The sequence below is a fragment of the Sciurus vulgaris genome (genome assembly GCF_902686455.1).
Source record: "Sciurus vulgaris genome assembly, chromosome: 8".
Lineage (NCBI taxonomy): Eukaryota > Metazoa > Chordata > Mammalia > Rodentia > Sciuridae > Sciurus > Sciurus vulgaris.
The window spans coordinates 5,857,083-5,879,327 of NC_136468.1; the positions used below are offsets into that span (position 1 = coordinate 5,857,083).

General features: G+C 48.4%; 1 protein-coding gene across 8 annotated transcripts in view; it reads left to right on the forward strand.

The window, feature by feature from the left end:
- Window positions 1-22,245, forward strand: part of PRKAG2 (protein kinase AMP-activated non-catalytic subunit gamma 2) — a 263,046-nt gene that overhangs the window by 208,961 nt on the left and 31,840 nt on the right. For 5 of the 8 annotated variants that reach the window (XM_079151049.1, XM_079151046.1, XM_079151048.1 and 2 more), the window contains one exon: window positions 18,106-18,215. In XM_079151049.1, coding sequence (XP_079007175.1) covers window positions 18,106-18,215 — 110 coding nt within the window. The remainder of the gene's footprint in view (window positions 1-18,105; window positions 18,216-22,245) is intronic. The other 3 variants (XM_079151047.1, XM_079151051.1, XM_079151053.1) reach the window with 1 other exon arrangement.

Genomic DNA, 22,245 nt, shown 5'->3' on the forward strand with positions numbered 1-22,245 from the left:
TTTTTTTTTGTTGAACGGTGCTGGGGATAGAACCCAGGGCCTCACGCATACTAGGCATTTGCTCTACCACTGAGCTGTTATCCGCAGCTTAAGACAACTGACGTGTTAGCAGCGTGCACAATAGGTAGCTGTTGAGTAGATCCTTGGTTCATCTGCGCAATTCCTTGTTATCTGGTTAGTATCTTAATTTATGCATTGACTTCTGCAGGCATGACTTTGACTGCAATACATTTGTTATACATGGAAGCACATGACTACTGATAGTCTTGTTACCAAGTATTTTTCCATTTCCTTAAATTCATACTCTAGTTATTAGAAGCACTTTTGGAGGCACTAGGGAAGCTAGGAAGAAAGAAAAGGCTGAAGCATACTTTGGGCTGTCCCACGTGGTCTGGGCTACCTTTTGCCTGGGTTCTGACATGAGCCACCCCCATCCCCTGTCAACTCTGACCATCACACTGTGATGAGAGGGAGGGACATTTGTAGTATATGGGTTTGATGGCCTCTCCTCTATTCAGTAAACCTTCTCTGCTTTCCATCTGTACATTGGTCATCTGTACACGGACTTTCTCAGTTTTTTTTCTATGAAGAATTGCCAATTTTTTTTTTCCTCCTTTAAAAAGCAGATCCTAGTTCTCCAGGTCTGGGTGGGACTTGAGACTCTGTTCCTGCCAAGTCCCAGATGATATCGCTGGGACCAGTTCACAGATTTCTCCTTGAGGGCCAAGGCTCGAGGTCCAGTGTCAGTGGCTCCACAGAGGGCCTGAGAGTGAATATTTGAACCTCATGGGTGATGTGGTCTCCACCTCTGTCATAACTCTTAGCTTGCCCTTGCAGCTAGAAGGCAGATAGCAGCTCAAGGCTGAACGTAGTGGGCAGAGCTGTGTTCCAGTAGAACTTTATTTCCTGCAGCAGGCCAGAGTGGACCCTCAGGCATAGTGTGCCAGTGCCCTACTCCGGGTGGCCCTCACTGTCTGGACCATCTGGTGGCACCCTTTCTGCAAAGTCAGTCTTACCAAGGCTTCAAGGCTCAACCAAAATCTTACCTTCTCTCTGAGGCTGCCCCCCGCTCCCCAGATGCCATCTACACCTCTCTCTCATCTACTCTTCCAGTGCCTGCTGTTGGGGCTGGCACACAGCAGGTGCTCAGCAGCATTTTTGGGGTCCCCTGATCTTTTTGTGGGATGGTGGGAGAATTAGATCATTCTGTTTATGAAAAGTGACAAAGACAGAGCCTTGCCTGCCTCTGCAGTCACTTTAAGGGTCTGCTTTTTGAGTTTTTCTCATTGTGATGCCAGTCACATCTGTCTGTGCTTCTCGATATTTACTGTGTCAAACTTACTTGCTGGCCAGGACCAAACACAAAGTACTTTGCAAGCACTGGACCACAGCCCGTGAGGGCTTTGGAGGTGGAGCATCATCCAGCCATTTGGTTCCTGGGTAATAAGCCTACTCCAGCCTCTTCTCCAATTCTGCAGCCTCCTGGCTTCCCTCCTATTGTCCGGCTGTCGGAGTAGCTGTGGTCCTTTCAGGTTTATGGTAACTGGCTCTCTGGTTTTAACAGCTCAATAGCCAAGGGTCTCTTGCCCATTGGCCTCCACCTCCCTCATCATCTGCCACTGAGTCTTCCCCAGTCTGCTCACTCCATCCTCACCGTTCCTCTCCTGCAAAGCATTGTCCAGAGTAGCCTTTTCCTTCCAGACCTCATTTCCACACTCACTTGCTATATAGAAAGGCTGGTTAACTTGTCCACAATGTTCAAAAATAGGAAGAATCAGGGCCACTTTGTGCAGGAGGCAGAGCAATATTTTCCAGTCAAGAATCTCAGGGTTGAGGCCCAGTTGTATAGTGAAGTGGCCGTTTCCTTGAACAACCCATAAAGTCCTTGAGAATTGTTCTTATTATTATTGTTATCATGGGTTTTCTCTGCAAAACAGGGGGCTGGCCCTTGGTAACCTCTTTCTTCTAGCTTGAAAATAGGCCCCTAGAGCTACCAGCAGCCATCTATATAAAGGAACAAGCAACAACAAAGAATGGTGTTCATTCCTTACTCATTCATCCCCACCTGGGGGGACAATGGCCTGGAGTATGTGAGGGGGCAGTTCTCGATGGGAACAAGATACCTTAGACACATACGGGGTCTCCAGCCCTCCTAAGGGCCACAGTACATGAACAGATACAGTTTGCATGTGGAATTAAAATTTCATGGACTAGGACAGGTGACAGGGAAATATGTGAAGTGCTTAGGGAGGGTAGTGAAGAAAAGGTTGAGAAACTGCTCAACCTCCTCCAGGGAGAGCTGCTTTTCTGGGGGATGATCCCTGTCACAGCTCCTAGGTGAGGCCCAACTGAGTCAGCCAGCAGTTCACTAGCTCTGATGTGGGGGGTACTGACCCCTGGTGGTAGGGATATCAAAGTGACAGGTAGCCTTGGAAGGCTCCAGTGATACTTCAAACTACCCTTCCCCACCGAGTTTGCAGGCTTGTCTCCGGCAACACATATGTTGATTCTTGACTTTGAGTAGTTACAATTTTATGAAAAAATCTATAGTTAAATTTTTTTCTTGTCTAGCTGGCCCATGTTTAACATGTTGACTTATTTCCTAGAATTTTAGGTACATATTTTAGCATCTCTGGAGTTGGGACCTGGCCTGACATTCAGTGGTGTGTTGGCCCTAGTGAGAGTCATCTTGTAGACTGTGCTGTGGTTTGGATGTGGTTTGTCTCCCAGAGGCGTGTGGGCTGGAAGCTTGGTCCCTGCGTGGCAGTTTTGGGATGTGGTGGATCTTCAGGAGGTGGGCCTTGCGAAGGGTGATTAGGCCATGGGCTCCACCCTGGGAAGGAATCACGCAGGTCTCTCAGGACTGGGTCAGTTCTTTCCAGAGCAAGTGGCTAAAAAGCAGGGTGCCTGGCCGCTCCCCAGTCTTGTTCCTTTCTTGCCATGAGACCCTACTCACACCTGCTTTGTAGTTCTTCTGCCATGTTGTGGCCAGTCAGGGAGCCTTGCCAGGCACGGAGCCGTGCTGTTTGGATTCTCCAGCCACCAGTGTCAGCGATTCTCATAGAAGCACACGGTGGACTAAGATGGACCAACAGGAGGAAGTTTTTATTGCCTAAAAAGAGCCCCGACTAGTTCAAATAAAAAGGAAGATGCAGAGGAAAGTGTGGAATTGTCACCAGGCTTCACAGATGCCTGGAACTGACTGGGAGGACATCAGGAAGCAGGGCAGCACCTCCAGGCGGCCCTCTAGCACTACATGACCCTCCCTCTCAAGGACTTTCCCTGCTTCCTGGTAGCAGTTGGAAAATGCCTCTTGACCCTGTTCCCACCCAGGTCTGACCACACCAGCCCACAACCAGAATCCCAGGCCTGAGAGTTGATTGCTACAACTTTCAGTTTTACCTGTGAACTGTAAAGAGGGAAAGATGGTGATTCTCCAGAGCCTTTGGAGTTTACTAGACAAACTGGGGGAATTTCCATATCCCTTTCTTCTGATTGTAATAATGGCTGGCATACATTGTGGCCGGGTTCTAAGCCCTGTACTTACAGGATCCAGGTCAACCCTAAGAGGTAAGTGTCTTCAGTTGTCCCTGTCTTATAGATGAGAAAGTTAAGAAGGTAAGAGGTGGCTGCTGGGAAGGTGGGCAGCCAGGTTTCAGCGGCCCAGAGTCGGAAGCAGGGGCGTGGCGCAGAGCAATCCTCCCTGGGGGACCCTCTTCTATCCTTGACCACCTATTCATTCTTCAGCCTGTTGCTACCACTCCACCAAGCTCACCAGGGTTCCTGCAGCTTCCCCTTCCCAAAATCCAGGGGTCAGTTCCAACCTCGTCTTCTCTGAGCTCCGGTCAGCAGAAGACGCCGTCTGCTGTCTCCTCCGGACACGGCCTTCTGTGCTGGTACTCCTGGCGCCTCCTTATGTCTGGCTGCTTATTTCTTTCCTGGTCCGTGCTCTTCTTTCCTTTCCAGTAACATCCCGTGGTGTCGGTGATGTTCACACGGTTACCTTTCTTCTCAAGCTTTCGATTTTGGCCTTCCCTGTGGCTCTGTCCAGGGCGCCGTCCTCTTGGTTCTGTCCTCGCCCTGGACAGTTGTTCCCCCCCGTGGCTCTGACCGCCATGATGCTTGCTGCCTGGTGTTTTCATCGGGTGGATTTTGCTACCATGATGCCTTAAATAACTGAGGATGCCGGTGCAGGTGTGCAGCCAGACCTGGTCCACTGTGCCAGGGCCGTGCGTCGATGCTTCGTCATCTCTGTGTTCTGGTCCCCTCCCCTGCTCTCCTTTTCTTTCTTTCTGTCTTCATCCGTTCTTTTCTTTTTAGCAGGCTGATTCAGTGAATGGTCCCACCTCCACTGGTGGTTTGGGGTTCTTGTTTTTGCAGTCCTGGGGGTTGAGCCCAGGGCCTCACACAGGTTAGGCCAGTGCTCTGCCTGAGCTGCATCAGCCCCACCCGGCTTTGGAACATGCATGTTTTGCTCTGGCTCTCCTCACCCACCCACATCCTTCGAAGGTTACTTCCTAAGTACCTGCCTCTTTCCTTTGCTCTCGACCTGGCGTCCTCAACTTTCTAGAACTCTCCAACATCTACCCTGCCTCCTCGTTAGTTTCCCATGCTGCATTTAGATGTTCTCTTTAAAAAGTTTGCAACTATGTCACTTCCCTGCCTCCAAGCCTCAGATTTCCCTCTAGGCTGGAGTGTGGAGTCCCAGTGTGCCCTCCCCACCCCTCTTGTTCGTCCTTCTCTCCAGCCCTGCTCCCTGCCTCTGTTCTCTTTCCCTCCCACACTCCTGACCTTCACTTGACCTCCAGCTGCCAACTGTCTGGTCCCTGTAGGCCTCTGGACTTCACGTGTGCTTCTTCAAGGTAGCTCTGCCAGCCCCAGTGGTACTTCCATGGTGTCTCAGGATCCCCTCCCCAGGAATCGCAGCATTCTGGTATGGAGGAAGGGGTTGGTTTGTGTTTCTTCGCACTCGAGTCACAAGCTCTGTGGGCTGCTCAGTGTTGGCAGGTCCTATAGATGCTGTGCTGATAGGACTTGGCTTTCCGTAGATATCTGCCACACCAGGCCCCCCAAGTCCTGGTGCTTTAACTTCATGCTGGTGCACCGGCTTGGTGTACTTGGGTGGGTCGTGCTCTTTCCTTTAAAGAAACAAGGCACTGTGGAAGTCAGAGGGACTCTCCCAGCTGACCAAGGGCAGTGACGGTAGAGAAATGGGGGCTGTGAGCTCCCCAGATGTCCCCTGAGGTGCCGCAGCATCTCCCCTGGCTGTGAAGTCAGAAGGTGCCACAAGCACTAACCAGACACTCAAACCGCTCAAGCAGGGGAACGTGCTGCTGGCTTCAAGTCCGGGTCTAAGGGGAAGCCTTCCAGACCTTCCTCCTAGACAGCGGCCCCTGTACTGATTCGAGGGGAAGTCTGACTGAGCCCTGACGTACGAGGAGGGTCATTTTGGCTGCATCACATCAGGTTCCTCCCGTTAAGTGAGCTGCTGTCTTGCACTCCATTGTGGGCGCTCTTCACGGACTGGGTCCTGGTAACTTCATGGGGTTCCTGCACGTCCAGCAGATGCATTTCATTTCAGGTTTCCCTTGGTATTTGTGAATGAGAAAGGTAAGTTGCTAACAAGACTAGGCTCTCCGAGATGGAGTGTTGGGTACCCCCCCAGTGCCCTTCTCACCTATGGCGTGGGCCCTGTGCTTGGACCACTGTGAGGACTAACTTGCCCCTCTTAAATGCATACGAAACTAGTGCCGTAGCAATCAGGAGCGGGAGTCCACCCGGGTAGAGTCCATTTCTCCTCCTTAATAGCTCCGGGACCTCAAGCAAATTATTTCACGTGTAACTTGGAAATAATAATAGCACCTGGCTTCCAAGGAGTCCACGTGCTCTCCATACTGTGAACATAGCATTTGCAGCGCCTGGTACGTGGTCCAGCCCCCACCATCAGGAACTGTGGGGACAGACTTAGGAAGGCAGAAGGGGCATCCAGCAAACACAGGGCGTCCTCGTCCTGGACGGCTCTTCATCTCTGCTGTCATGCTCCCCCTTCCGGGTGGAGTGGCATTTGTGATTGGCCCTTAGAGTCCCCCTTGCTCTCCTCAGGAAGCTGCGGTAGCCCATGTTACTAACAGAGAAATTCAGGATTGTAATGCCGGGAAATGTAAGTTTGGTCTGGCCTCAAGTTTCCTGGTTTACCATTCCTAGAATCCTTGGGATCTTCAAAGTGATAAGGACCTTTTCATTTACTGATGAGTTGGCTGCTGGCTGGCTGCCCCTGGGAGCTGGTCACCAGAAAGACCCAGGCAGGGCTGGAGGAGTAGGACTTCCAGAGCCACCTCTAACCTCTGGGGTGGAGAGAGTGGCTGAAGGCTGAGCACCTGTGGGGTCTGCAACCCCACAGATCCTGTCGGGAGAGCCTCCAGGTGACTGAACACACGGAGGAGGTCCCTGGAGGGTAGAGAGGCCACGGTAGCTCCGCTGTGCCTTTGTAATAAGCCTGTTAAATGCTTCTCTGGGTTTTATGAACCTCTGGAGCAAATTAAGGGAACTCAAGGAGGGAGTCATGGGAACCCCAATTTATAGCTGGTTGGTGGATGGTCAGAGATCTGGACTATGACAGGCCTGTGAACAGGAGCAGCCTTGAGGACTGAGTCCTCCAGCTGTGGGATCTGACACGGCAGGTGGAAAGCCTGAGATGAACTGAATCAGAGGCCCTGCAGCTGGTGTCCGCTGCGGGTGGGAGAGCAGTGTGGGCTTGGTGCAGGCAGCTCCCTCCTGCGCAGTCAGTGTTCCGTTGGCCGGGGAGAGAGCAGCGGGTAGGCAGCCGGAGTTTGTTTCTCCCTCTACAGGATTAATTTGCTCAAGGTCACGAGGAGGGTGATCGCAATTCTGGTATAGGTTTGGGCTGGAGGTGCCTCTGCTCTTCTACCCCATCTCCCATCTGAACTGGGACCCCGTACTGGGCACCGCAGGAGCGGCCTGACCTGTGCCATGCATTGATGAGAGGACCTGAGTCCTGTGAGCCCATAGAGGCATCTGCTCTTGGTTTCCTGTTTTAATGACTCTGCAGCTGGTTTCTCCGTGTTTTGTCTCAAGATGGCAATTCTAAACCTCGCGCATGCCTCTTGCAGGAACAGTGACGCACTACATCAGAAACAGTGGAAGACCCTGGACAGGAAGGTTGCTTGCTAACCCAGAGACATGCACACGTCCATGCACGTGTTAAGCTCTGGCCACCTGTTGTGTTTGCACTGGAGTTAGGGTAGATTTCTGTCGGAAATTCAAACAGAACGTGTGGGCACCTGGGCAGGGGAACTGCCTTGAATTACCTGAATTGACCAAGTCCATCTGCCACCCTCAGATGGCGTGCCAAATACATCTCTCTCTCACCCTAAAGTCTACTGAAGTGACAGAAATCAAAAATGAAAGTAGTCTTGTCAGTAATAAGAAAGCTTAGTTCCTGGAGAAGGCAGTAACATGGATAAACCTTCGTCAAGTCTGTTCAAGAAAAAAATAAGTGAAACTCAGAGCATCAGAAATAAGAGAGGCTTCTTAACTATCAGTGGAGATTTTTTTTTAAATTACAAGGAAGAAAACAATATAACAAAATATATTAATAACTTTTAAAACTCTCAATCATTTCTTGAACAAATTTTACTGGTGTGCAAACTAGGAACAAATTTTCCTAGTTGTTTATTCCTTTTACAAATCACCATAGAAGAAGTTAAAAAGTTATTAAGTGAATCATGCACTTTAAATAGGATAACTATATAGATGTAAATGGTATATCCATAAAACTATCTCTTAAAAAAATGATAAGGATTCATGCTTTCTCTTTCCCTGACAGAGATATGATATTCTTCCTGTTTATGGGTGAATTCAAGGAGTGATTAATTCCTTGATTATTTAAATTATTTTAGAACCTGGAAAGGACAAGCATTTTGTGAGTCTGGCTTAGTCCTGGAGTCAAAAGCAGAGGGAGATAGCACATGAAGAAGGGAATAGGCCTTGGCTCCTACATTGGAGCGTGCAAAATTCCCACGTGGCTTTAACAAACTAAGCCCTGCACTGTATGGAAAGCTTAACGCTTGTGGCCAGTTACAGCCCATCCTGCAAGCACAGAAGCCTGTTAGTACACTGAGAATTGCATGGAGGGGTAGCAACAGCAAGGAGATTCATCCCAGAAGGTCCTTATTTTTAAAGATCCCTAATAAACCAGGGAGAGAGAGAAGCATCTATCTAAGCTGCTAATAGTGGCAGCTGGGTGGCCCCATGTCCTGGCTATTCAGGTGCCACCTGCTCTGGCCCACTATTGCGGGGGACTTGACCCCTGGAAAGCACTCTGACCCTCACAGTTGCTTCAGCCTAGTTATTGGGTTGTTTTCCTAAACGGAGGACACTTTGGCACTGGTCAATGCGCTAGTTAGTTCCTGGAACCAAACACAAGCCATTTTAAAGCCCTCATGGGAGCCTCATATAATTTCAAGGCCACAACTTCGTTTGTGACATTCCTTGGGCATTTATTGAAATTCATTTTGAACTGTGTAACTGAGTAAAATGTTTGCCTTGATCCTGACCATTCATTTCCTTCTTTCCTAGCAGTTATTTTACTGCCTCCCACTGTGTTTAAAAGAGCACCTGCATTCTCTCAGCAGTGTACACACTTACACACATGCATACCACACACACACACACACACACACACACCAGAAAAAGGAAGAAAGCACCTGTGGACCTCATTTGTTCTTCTACCTTATAAGTGTGTAAAATTGAATTTAAGATTTGCCTTCAGTAGTGTTCATGCTTCTAAGCACATTAGAACATCAGAGGTTAGGCTTTTCCATATACTTTTCCCATGTTTTACTTATTTTGTATGCAAATATTTACAGTTTTTTCTAAAGAAAAAATACTGTATGTAAATTCATGTTTCTAAATGTAGAATAAAAAATGAGTCAGAGTTCTGTTTATTTTAGAAATCAAACCCAGTGCCTTGTGTATGCTAGGCACCCTGGATCTACATCTTAGTCCCTTTAAAGATGAATTTTTGAATGACTTGCTTATTGATAATATTTTTCTTTGCAGAATTACAATGAAATCTGAGTATATCAAGTTAAAATTATGGGGATTGGAAATATGTCAGGTTTTTTTTTTTTTTTTTTTTAAGTGAAGTTTGGACCAGTTTGTGAATTTGTTTTAAAGTTTCTTTTATTCTTTTATACCCAGCTCTTTAAGACATGATTTGAATCTATTACCGTAACCTCTAATAGGGCTGCTTAGCCACCTCTTAGTTACAGAGCTGTGCTGGGCATTGCAGGGGGTGCATGTGGGTCGGCCGACAGACCCCATTGCATGTACCCCATCTCCTTGAAGTAACAAGCAGAAAGGTCTCCAGATGTCACCACATGTCCCTTACAGGGACAAACTCATTCCCAGTCCAGAGCCACTGGTATGGAGGAAGCCAGCATTTGTGGGGCTCCTGTGCACTGAGAACTTCCTCAGTTTTGCCAAGATAGTCACTTTCTGATCTACTGCTGATTTCTGGGTTCTTTTTATACTGGGGCACACAGTAGGCCTCTTCACCCCTTTGCCCCAAGACCCCAAGGTATAGACTTTCCTTTTTCTGTTCTGTCACTTTTCTCCTCTATTCAGTGAACTGAACTGATTCTGCCCATACTCAATTCCTGCACACTACCACCATTCTAGAATGGGAGAAAATTTGGCCCTGCTGCTTACTAACTGTGTGGTGCTACCCTGGAGAAAGTTATTGACCCCCGGTGTCTCAGTTTCTTCATCTGTAAATGGGGATAGTAATTGCCTACTTTGCATCATTTCAGGTTTGAAGAGCAAATGATGTTCAGGCTCATGATAGCGCTGTGGGCTGGCACAGTCTGTAGGTGGCAGCATCAGCTGCTGTGGAGCACTGTGGTTGTTATTCATATCGCCATGACTGTTAGCTATTCTATGGTATTATTGTCTTTAGAAAACATCCCCTTGGGGCTGGGGATATAGCTCAGTTGGTAGAGTGCTTGCCTTGCAAGCCCAAGGCCCTGGGTTCAATCCCCAGCACCGCCAAAAAAAAGAAAAAAAAGAAAGAAAGAAAAAAGAAAACATCCCCTTGCCTCTTATTATTATTTCATATAATAATTTCTAAAACCAAATTTTAAATTAATTTGTTACTTACAGTAGGAGATTTTGTATCAACCCAGGTGGTCCCTCTCCCATCTTCCAGTCTTTGAGAGCCACTCGCTTGCCCTTCGAAGAATAGGATACCAGGCCTGGGGCTAGGGCTGGGCTCAGAGAGAGCTCCTGCTAAGTGACCCCAGGTGTCAGCACTGTGTAGCACGGAGGAAGGGGTAGAGAATGGCAGAGAGAATTCCTAGAGGTGTCTGTGGCCATTTTCACAACTTTAAGTTGAAAATAATATTTTAGCATGCTGAGATTTTTATGGGCGAGTGTGAGCAGCAGTCCCTGCATCGCGTGTTAAAGGGTGGGCCACTGAGAAACACAGCTGGTGGTAAAATGTGGTGGAGCAGGCTCTCATGTGGTCGAGGGGGTTGGAAGCGTGGCGGTGCTGCTGGTCACTCTGACCCTGGCATGGACGTGCCTGAGTGGCTAGTGGCTGGGGCGTGGAGCCGTGCTCCTGGAATTGCTGAATCGGAAGTGTGTGTTCAGAGGGTCTTTTTCCTTTCATTGATATCAACTGCACCTGAAAAGCAGGGTGACCACCCCAGCAGTGAAGGGACAGCCCCCTTCCAGACTCAGGAGCTCCGGAACTGGTGTCAGAGTTGTGCGGAACTCGGAGCTGAGCTTGCAGCATGCTGCCGCTCTGGCTCTCTGTTCTGCTCGCACCCAGCACTTCCAGTATGGAGAGAACCTGGGTGGGTGGGTGGCAACATCGTCCAGTTAGTAAGAGATTAGCCAGCAGCGCTCACATCTGTGAACAGCATCCTGGAGTCCACCTGTGTTGCTTGGTGCAGCCATCTCTTCAGCCTCCTTCAGTGTATTCACTTGGCTAACCCATTTTAGTGACAGCCTGTCCTCATTGTTGTACAAGTAGGGCCAAATATACCAAGGAGTCTTACCACATTCTAAGTTAAAATTCTATGTAAATGGGTTTTAGAAAAAAGTGTTTTATGACTATAGTAATTATTATAGTGAAATTGTTCAATTGTTTGCTATATTTGCAGGTTTTAAAATTTGTATATGGTAGTGTGAACATTTTAAACTTTTCTACTGTCTTACTCAACTGCATTTTTATAGTTCTGATAGACTTAGAAAAATAGCTTCTGTATAAAATGTACTTGCAAACATGTTAAAGGTTTAGCTAAACAACCATTTTGCTTTTTAAAAATCACCCAGATACTTCCATAGGAACATTTTTTATCCCCCATATACAAAAAAATTTCTGTCTAGGCACAGTGTCACACACCTGTAATCCCAGTAACTTGGGCAGCTGAGGCAGGAGGATCTCAAGTTCATAGCCAACCTCAACAACTTAGCAAGGCCCTGTCTCAAAATAATAAAGTATAAAGGGCTGGGGACACAGCTCAGTGGTAAAGCACCCTGGGTTCAATCCCTGATACCAGAACAAACAAAACCCCTCTCTGGTCTTTACTTTTATAAAGGCGTACATATTAAATGCAGCTTATTTACCGGTTGTTAGTCTAGTTTACCAGTAGTGTGCCTTGTGTTGGTCATCATTCTTCTGAGGTCAGAGAGGTCTGTGTTTGCCCCTGCACTTTGGATCTACGAGTCTGAGTGGCATACAGTTCTGCAGGCTTGGGCTTGGGCCTGGTACCTCTGGGGAACATGCAGTGTGCCTGGATCCTAAAGAACAGAAAGGCAGGTTCACTGTCCCCAAGAGCAGAGGGTCCAGTCAAGAGCCAGCCCTGCATGTTCAGTACAAGTCTGGGAAGACTCCAGCAGCGGATTACTCCTAAAGCACTAGTGGGTGTGCAAAGCTGGAGCTGTGAATTCCAGTGCAAGGGACTTCAGGGAAGGTGTTTGGGGAGGAAGGGCTTTTGAACTGGACTTGGAAGGTGTGTCACAATTTCTGTGGTTTGGAACCACAGAAATGTGTTTTCTCACAGTTCCGAAGGCCAGAAATCTGCCTTAAGTTGCCGGCAGGGTTGGGTGCCCTGAGGCCTCTCTTGGCTCTTGGTGGCTGCTGCAGTCCTTGGTGCTCCTTGCCCTGCAGATGCATCACCCCGTCTGCCTGTCTTCCTGTGTCTCTCTCTACCCTTCTCTTCGGTGGACACTTGTCTTTGGGTTTAGGGCCCACTCTAATCCAGGATGATCTCCTCTCAAGATCCTCACCCTTCACTATATGTGCGGACACCAGTATTGCAAATACGGTCTTGTTCTAACATTTCAGGAGGGCATGCCTGGAGAGGGTTAGAGGATGTTGGTAGGTGGTACCGAAGAAGGACCTGCTGCCCTGGAAGGGAGCCCTGTGTGCAGAGGCCACAACAGAAGCCTCAGGAACACATCCCCAAACTGGACTCCCGACGTGATCCCCGCACGTAAGATTCCTAGAAGATGCGGTAGGAGGAGAGGCTGGAGAGGCATGCTGGAAACCCGAGTGAAATGGAGTGCTCTGTGTGGGCTGGAGGCACATCAGAAGTCAGGGGCCACGTTATCATCACTTTAGAAAGAAATACTGACATGCACATATTCCCATTTAGTGTTTACCATTGCTTGCACTTAACTTAGAGGTGGCCTTTTGGGTTAACCTTTGTAAATTAAACACTTTCATATATACTTGTTACTTGACAATGTAAAGCTAATAACTCCTCAAAAACAGCATTGAGTTAGCATTCTGCTCCCAGGTGGTGAAATTTAACATCAGTCCACAGTCGGGTGCCCTCCTGTGTGGCCAGGGCCTCGAGTGCTGGCGATGCTCAGTGATTCTGCATCTCTGCAGAAACATGCAGAGTGACCAAAGCAAGAGGAAACATTGTGGTGACATCTTAACTCCAGCGACCTTTTGAATAGCGAGAGTCTGAACTTCTTGCCTTCTCTGGAATTTTAATAACGCATTCCAAACAACCTGTTGTTGAATGCTTTGGTGGGCTTTTCCCCAAATTACTCTCTATTTTAATGCATTTCTTCCTCCAGGTGCAATTTGAGACTTCACCCTAAGTGTCAGTAATGTAGTTGGAGCCCCCTATAATCAGAACGTTTATAGTAAACCTGGAGAAGCAAAATAAAAAAAGAAGAGCATTTTATTTTCCTAACTTAAAATTCTAATGCTTCTGTTGTTATTGATAGTCTTATTATATATCAGTAATAAAATTATATCAAAATGGATTCTACTGTCATGTTTAACTAAAAAAAACCAACTTTAAAAATGTTTTTTTAGTTGTTGATGGACCTTTATTTTACTCATTTATTTATATGCAGTTCTGAGAATCAAACCCAGTGCCTCATACCTGCTAGGCAAGCTGAACCACAACCTCAGCCCCAAGAACCAATTTTTTAAATAATTAAAAAATAATCTGCCCTCATTCCAAATCAACAAGCATTATAATTTAACATTTTGCTGTGTTTGGTTAAGTTTTTGTTATTAAGAAACTGTCGTAGGTCCTCCCCAAACTCAGTCTGATCCTGAGAAAAGCAGACATTCCAGTTAAGGGGCATCCTCCACAGGCCTTGGGGAAGGTCTGAGAAGTTGCATCAGCTTCAAGGAGCCTGAGGAGACACAGCTGGCTGTGATATGGAATCCTAGGACAGAAAAAGGACATGAAGGGAAAACTAAGGAAATCTAAATAATGTGGGGACTTGTGTTAATAATTGTTCATTACTATTTTCTGGGTTCATTAACTGATGTGAGAGGTGAACGGTGGGTGCCCCTCTGCAGGTGACCAGCAGGCTACGTGTCTGCACAAGAGGATCCCAGCTCCCCTCCCCTCCCTCTGGTAGGGGAAGGACACAGATGTGACAGGACCTGGTTCCATGTGGCCTGGCTGACTTGAGGCCGTGGTGCACAGGCAGTCCTGGACGGGCCTGGTGGGCAGGCACAGCCACGCAGACTCCAAAGCTTCTGACCCAGGAGAGGCACACATTTGCACACCGGTGCAGCAGAGGGTGGGCCCTGGGCAGCCCTGTGTAGGACAGCATCAGAACTCAGTGGGAGATGGATGGATACCCAGAGTCCACGCTGTTAGGATTGAATGGGAGGGCAAGAATTCTCCTAGAGCTACTCCAAGTCAGTACATGGAAGCCGTGCGCTGAAGAAGGCAGGGCCTGCCCCTCCCGCCAAGTATGGGCTCACCTGGCGACTTCCCTTCAAAGGTGGCGGGACAGAAAGGGAGAAAGAGTAACCTAAGATCATGGTAGCCAGGTGGTCAGCGCGATGGCTCACGTGAAGTACGCTTCCTTGATGTGGGATGGAGACAAACCCCAGGACTGAAATGATGACACGCTATCACACAGGCCCACAGGTGCCCTGCTGTCGCAATACAATCTAGGTCACCACAATGAGAACTGCCTGTCTGTCCAATGCAGAGGAGCCCAGAGCAGGCACAATGACAGACGGACTGTTGGTAATGGGATCCAGGGGGAGAAAAAGAGCATTAGGGAGAAAACAAGGAGATTTCAGTAAGTGGCAGCTTTCATTAGTGACAACGTAGCAGTGCTTGTCCATCATTTGTGACTAGTGTCCCTTATTAATGTGAGATGTTCAGTTCAGGGGGAACCTGGAGTGGGATCTTAGAACCTATTTTATCTTTGTAAGTCTTCTATAAATCAAAATACAATGTTTATTTAAACATTTTTAAAAATCAAGAGGGGAACTAAAATATGTCTAACACAAAACTTACTGATTTTTTTAAATTCTAAATGTTTGGATATTCCTGAATTTTTTTTTTTTTTTTTTTTTTTTTTTTGTGGTGCTGGGGATTGAACCCAGGGCCTTGTGCTTGAGAGGCAAGCACTCTACCAACTGAGCTATGTCCCCAGCCCTGATATTCCTGATTTAGAGTAAAATTTTTGTTCCAGAAATTGATACAGTAATGCAGACATTTGCAATATGGGTATGTCTTCTACAAAAGGATTTGACTTAATTAAAGAGCAAAATGTCTTGTAACATTTCCTTCCTGGGAGATGGACTGTACGTTTGATTATTGTTAATGACCCACTTGGCTTCATCCATTTGAATTTTAGAATAGGGGTGGCAGGCACTTTGCAGCTGAGGTATTGGAGGCATGGGCTGGACTGGCTGCCCTTTGCCAGGGGTTCAGCACGGACCCCCACAGAGCAACACTGATGGCAGACTCAGGCCAGAACTTCCCGTGCCACTAACCTGAGTGCTTTCTGTTTTGTTTCTTCCTTCCTTTGCAGGACCTCATGTTCTGGTAGATAAATGTTTGGGGAAAACAGAAGCCACTAACTTAGGTTTCACCCATTCGTGAACCTGGTACCCCACAGTGCTCATGACAGCATGGTGACAGTCTTTCTTCAGCAGCCCTAGTGTGTAGCACACAGCCATGTCCCTGGGGAGGACAGCAGCCTGCCTCTGGCCCAGGGGAAGCCTGGCATTCTCTTGGTCTAACCAGGTTCTTGCTTGCTGCCTCTCTGCCTGTGGGCCCTCTTGGACAGAGGTGCTGAGGCAGTGCCCCGAACAACCCTCATCCCCTGAGGGCCGGAGACAGACCTGAGCACAGTCCCTCAGGGTCCTCCTTCCCAAATGGAATGCCTATAAACCTTCCTGCTGTGGCCACCTGTGTTTTACTTTTTTCCTTCCCTGTCTCACTCTCCCTGGCCCTACAGTCAGCTTTGGGAGCACCCACACCAAGACAGTGTGCAATAAATATTTGTTGACTGAATTAATTCATCAACTAGATGGTTACAGTGCTGATCATTCAAAGAAATTTCATCCAAGAAGGAAAATAATTTTGAAAACATAGTTACTGTTGACAAGCCATAAAGCGAGATCGAGGAGGACCACAGACAGATGCCCTGGAGGAGGGACTTCTTTCCTGCCCTCTCTGATCTGTGTGAGCAGTGTGACCTGCCTAGCACTTAGCTCTGAGGCAGGGACTGTGGCACCTCGTCGTCCTGTGTGTCTGCACCCAGGACAGGGACTGGCTCACAGGAGGCCTCTGCCAACGGTGCAGCACATTGGGAGCAGCAGCATTTAAGGAGAAGGGCTGTTGGAGTGGGTGGAGCTTGAAATCCCTCCGTGGTCACTTCCCCCTCTCTGTTCAGTGACTTAGCCTCTCCTGGCCTCAGGTTCTGATATACGAAATGGAGAAATCAGGCCTGTCCCTCAAGACTGTGTATCAGCTAAGTGAGGCAATTGACTGCATACCTGTCCCTAATGAGCACGCAGGTGTTTACCTTTGTGGGACAAATGGAGGTTGGCTTGGAATTGGACAGAGGAGAAGAACGTTGAGGTTCAAGCTGAATGAATAGGTGTGGGAGGAGGGATCGAAGGCAGCGAGCTGGGCGGGGAGACTGTTTGCCCGGGGAGGAAACACCAAGTGGGAAATGAGAGAAGCAGACAGGGAGGTTCCTGAGTGGCCCGCTGAGCCGTCTGGACTGCACTGCACAGCAGCGGGGCGGCACCCGAGGCATCTGCTGAGGGGTGACCGGAGTGGTGGCCTCTGCCATAAGCATTAGGGTGCCCTGGGGAGAGAACACGGCAGAGCCTGGGATGGCCCCCAGGGTTCGTTGTGAAATTGGGGAAACGGGCAGCCTGGATCACCACAGTAGGAAATGGGAAAGCGAGGCTCCTTCCCCAGCTGCTGGACACTCATTTTGCCACTTTCTGTACACACTGAAGCGATTCTACTTCTTCCCAGTTGCTTCCCAAGTAGTGCAGATCTTCCAGAGTAAACAGATCTGTGTGGGTGGAGTGGAGCCGTCAGTGTCTTCTGGGGATAGGTTAGGAGCCGGCAGGCACAGGCCCCCGCAGGCCAGGGCAGGCGCCGAGTCCTGGCCAAGATCACGGCCCTGCAGTTGAGAGGCACCGGCTCACTGCCAGTTCCACAGCCTTGCAGTCACCCTCGAGCTGAGGGCTAACGGGGAGTTAGCTGGGCCCAGAGGAGGCAGAAGCGCAAGGCTCGTGGGGGAGTGAGCGTGCCCTTCGGGGCCCATAGGAGACCCTGTGACCAGAGAGGAGATGGAAGTGTGAGTGGTGGGGAGGTGGACCAGGAGATCTGGGGACCAGAGCCTGCTGCACAGGGCCTTCAAGGGTTTTGTCTTTATCTCAAGCAGTCAGAGCCTTTGAGATGTTTTCAGCACAGGGTGTCCCCACCAGATCTGCTTCGGTAATCCACAGTGTGGATGGCAGTTGGAGAGACTAAGGCCAAAAGCAAAGAGCTCTGTCCAGGAGTTAAGGAACTCTGAGCCTCAGGTGTGGCCATGCGGGTTTAGGAGAGACTTGTGTAAACCCAACAGGACATGGTAATAAATCGGTTCAGGTGACAAAGACAGTGACCAGCATGGCTCCAGATGGCTCCTGGGTCCTTGCATAAAGGTTGGATGGCGTGCCATGCAGGTTCTCTTTGAGTAAGACCAAATCCTAAAATACATGTGCGTGGTGTTTGCTTAAATCGTGAGCTGACTTGAAGAGATTTGAAAAATAAAGAAGACATTATTTGTGTTTGTCCACATGGTTATCATTCCAGGGCTCTTTGTCCCCTCCTGCAGATCTGTATTTCCATATGGCATTTGGTGTCTTTCTAAACTTTTTTAAGTTTCCAGTTCATTGCTAGTATGTAGAAGTACAGTAGCTTTGTTTTTGTTTCATTAGCCCTGTATTTGTGACCTTGCTAAATTTGTTCCTTTTAGATCTGGGAACTTTTCCTAGATTCTCTGGTATTTTCTATCTAGAAAATCATTCCATGTGCAAATAAAGACAGTTTTGTTTTTTCCTGTTCAGCCCATACGCCTTTCATTTTTTTTTCCTCACCTTATTGCACCGGCTGGGATTCCAATACAAAGATTAGGGAGCGTGGACATCCTTGCCTCGTCCTTGACCTTACAGGGAAACCATTTCTTATTTTCCCACTATGTTGTCCGTGATGGGTTTTCTGTTCCCTCTCTTCGTCGATTGAGGGAGCTCTTTATTATTACTGATATGTGACTTCTTTTCTTTTTTAGCAGTAGAAGACTCAGAAAGTGGCGTTTACATGCGATTCATGAGGTCACATAAGTGTTATGACATCGTTCCAACCAGTTCAAAGCTTGTTGTCTTTGATACTACATTACAAGTAAGTGTGCCGGTTTTCATGAACTTTGGCATGTTATTTGGGTGCTTTCTTTCTGTGGTAATTTAAATTCCGCAATGCCAGCAGCCAACTATCAAGCCCTTTCCACACATCAGGCCCTGTGCTGAGGTTTGTAACTTCTCAATTTCCATGGCAGCCTTAGAAAGGAATGTGCTATCACTGTCCTCCTACAGAGAAGGAAACTTCTAGTCTGAGAACATAGATCATAAAGCGTAATCTAGAGTCTAGCGCTTAAGGGCTTAAGCCAGAGAACTGTCACTCGGCAAGCCTGGAATGTGAGCGCCAGCCTGTCTGCTGGTGCTAGAGCCCATGCCCGTTCCCACTCAGCTGCCCAGCCTCCCTCCATGTGTCCTGGTGGGCTTTCTCGGTTATTTAGTGGAATGTATTATGACTATTTGAAATGATATTGGGGCTGGGGCTGTAGCTCAGTGGTAGAGCACTGGCCTCTCACATGCGAGGCACTGGGTTCGATTCTCAGCACCACATAAAAATAATAAAGATATTGTGTCCATCTGCAACTAAAAATATATTTTTTAAAAAAGAAATAATATTGGTTAACAAGGGGAAAGTCCTAAGGTAGATAATCTCTTGAGAGAGAACTTAATTGGTCTCTAAGCACAAAATGTGAACCTGATAATTTTACTGTGAAATTGTGTTTATTGCATTTCATTTTATATCAGTATGACTTATAAGCATATGTGAAAATCCTAAGTAATACAGTCTATATGATCAGCCTGCATTTGATATAATCAAATACATGTGTATACATGGCCATCGACATTGCGTGTGTGTGGAGTTCTGTAGAAGTCATCACCAAGTAAGAGTGTCTTCGTGGTATTCCTCAGAAGTCGTCACTGAGTCGGAACTTGGGGCAAGAGGTTCACGGAGAATGTGTTCCCAGGAGAAACCACAAGGGGCTTGGAGGAAGGACAGAACTGGGGAAGCAGCCCAGCAGGGCTGATTTCAGCCCAGCCCTGCAGAAGGCAGCCTCAGCTCGGCACCCCTGCTAGCGGACCCCAGCCTCCTCCGTTCTCCTGCGCTAGTTGGCCCACCCAGTTCTGCCCTGGGAGAGGCCACCCACGCTCCTCCGGCTCCGCCCTGACCCCGCCCGCTGCTCCACCTTCCCTGGGTCCCTCTGCCTTGTCTCCCCACAGGCACCCGCAGCCCTTCCTCAGAGGGCTCCTGGGCCTTCAGGCCCCTCTGCCTGCCTCTGCTGCCGCGTGGGGCTTACGCAAGACAGACGTGGCTTCACTCCTATCACTTCTGTTTAATTTCACTTTCCACTTGTTTCTTGTTAACATATGAAAATAAAATTGATTATTGTAATTTGACTTTATATCCTACAACTTTGCTAAATTCCTTTTGGACTGATAAACTTCAGGATCCCTAATACTTTATATTATTATCATCATTATCATACTGGGGATTAAAACAGGGCTCTCTACCACTGAGCTACATCCCCAACCTTTATTACTTTTTATTTTGAGACAGAGCCTCGCTAAGTTGCCCAGGCTGGCCTCCAGCTTGTAATCTTCCTTGCCATGCCATTGACTGTCTTTGGAATTTAGAATTTAGTCAAAATGAGTAATACATGAAAAATGTGATGCTTTCTGGATGCCAGGGGTTACCAATCCAGTAAGAGCATTTCCGTAATTAGCAGAAGCTGTGTGTACTTCCTCTCCTGGAAGCCATTTATCCTGTGACTGTCTAAGCTTGAAATGTATTACCATGGAAATAGAGCTGGTTGGCATTGACTAAAGGAAATGAAAGATGTATTTGAAGATGTATTTTTCTAGATACAGACTGTGGCAGTAAGTCATTGACACGCCCTTGAGAACTAAGAAAGCAGAGGGAAAACGGCACAGGGCTATGAAGTGCCAGAACAACCCGAATGTCCGTCCATCAGAGATTGGTCAAATAAATTCTGAGCAGATATATCATGGAATAGCATGTAGCCATTGAGAAGAATGAAAAAACGGTTGTTGGATGTATTACTTTTGTAGTTAAACACGCACACACACAGGCTGTGGAACAGTACATACCATGACCAAGTCATTCCGAGAGTACAGAGAATCAGAGCTGTAACTGGGGACTGAGGACAAACATTTGCAAGGAGACGAGAAAGGGAGATGTTCCGAGGTTGGAGGACAGACAGACGGTGGAAGTGAAAGGCTGCAGTGCCCCCGGAACGAGGGAGGAGGACATTCTTGCACACAGCTTTCCTGTTTCCACTTGAGAGAGGCCACCTCTACTTCCTGTGGCTGGGTTCCATGAGTTTAGTACTGGAATTAACCTAAAGATCAGTGTCAGTCCTGCGTGTCCCTCAGTCCTGAGAGATGTATGTCCCAAGAGTTCAGATGCAGTTTGAATCTGTGCTAGCTGGGGGTATCCCCACGGTCCTCCAGAGCCACTACCGTGCCAACTGTGGCCCGTAGTGAGAAGCCTTGTAGACCAAGCCCAGGTTTTCTCCCCAGGCTGTGATATGGGGGTCAGGGGAGGTAGACACTGGGGGCAGCGGGGGCAGCAGTGAGTCATCATTTCTACACCTGATGTCCAGCCTTACATCCCAGCAGTTTTGCTTGGAGGTCAGAGAACGCCATGTCAGGCTGCAGGCTCACTCAGCATCCCATAGTTGGTTGTTCAGCCTCGCCAGGACCCTGTTGTGAGCCAGGGACTACCTGCAAGAAAGGGCCGGGTGGTGTAGGATTTTTTTCCCTGTGGATTTCCTGTCAATGGAGGCTTCAGGCAGCTCCCCTAGCTCAATCTTGCTGAGTCATAAGGCCCCTGCAAAAGAGCAGCTGAGCTTACTGCCCAACTGGATCTTGCTCTGGTCCCCTCTGAAAAGGTGTGAGAGTCACTTGGTGCATGTGTCAGAGTAGCACATGCAAATATGTACATGTTGCCCACAAGAGACACGCCCAGTGTTGTGTGGTGGCAGGTGGTGCCCTTCATGGCATCAGCCTCTGCACTTCCCCCCAGGGGTGCTGCACTGCATTTGGGTGCTAGCCTGGCAGCAAGAGGAAATTCCAGAGGTTCCTATTTGGTTCTTCTTCTTACAACATCCTTTACTCTGAGGTTCAAAAACCCAGGGGAAGAATTCTGCCATTTGTTAGAACCACACATTCAAGAACTGAGGAGATAACCACAGCCTGGCCCCTTGTGATCTACTGTGCCTCTTGTGACTCAGACGTGGGCTAGGACTCCATCTGTGTGATCTGGTGACCAGAGATAGCCCCAGTCTTAACAGCAGACAGGGTGGCGTTTCAGGTTCTAGTAATGAGCAGTCATTTAGAACTAATATCTATTAACTCTGAAAAACCCAAGTTTCCCTTTGCAAGTCCCTTGTAGTAAAGCACAGAGAAGAAACAATAGGCATGGGGCACTGCCAGGCTGCCCCCCGGGCTCTGTCTGTGAGCTGGCCTAGGTGGAAACTGCATGGGACGACGCGGCTTAGAGTTTTTCTTCCTGTGTAGGTCACGTAAACTTTAGAAGGCCATTGTCTGTTGCGTTCTTAGGCACACTGTAGTCAGCTGGCTGGCACCAGAGGTCCCCGAGGATCTGATGGCTCATATCGCCACCGCCTCCCGGCTGCTCTTGACAAGTGCCTGTGCCTGCCTTGTGGTTGGCACCAGCGTGGGCCCTCTGCTCTGGAAGTGCAGTTCCCCCTGAAGTCAGCGAGGCTGCCCAGGCACCGTCTCCTGCCACGTGCCTGGCCTGCAGAGCACAGCCCGTGTGGCACTTCCCCTCACGTGCATTGCCCTGAGGTGCAGTGACAGCACCAGGTTGCACGAATGATCAGCGGCTGCGCTCCACTCCCTGAGCCTCCGACCATGTTCACTCTTCCACAGAAGTTCTTACGTCGCAGCCTTGTTCAACATGGAACCAGCCATGCCTGGATTTTAGCCAGTCCACCCAGTGGATGCTTAGAGCCACTTCTGGCTGCATGCACCAGTTGTTAAGTGAACAATTTCTGGTAAGTCCACCTGTAACAGTAAATTCCACCAAGTCAGTG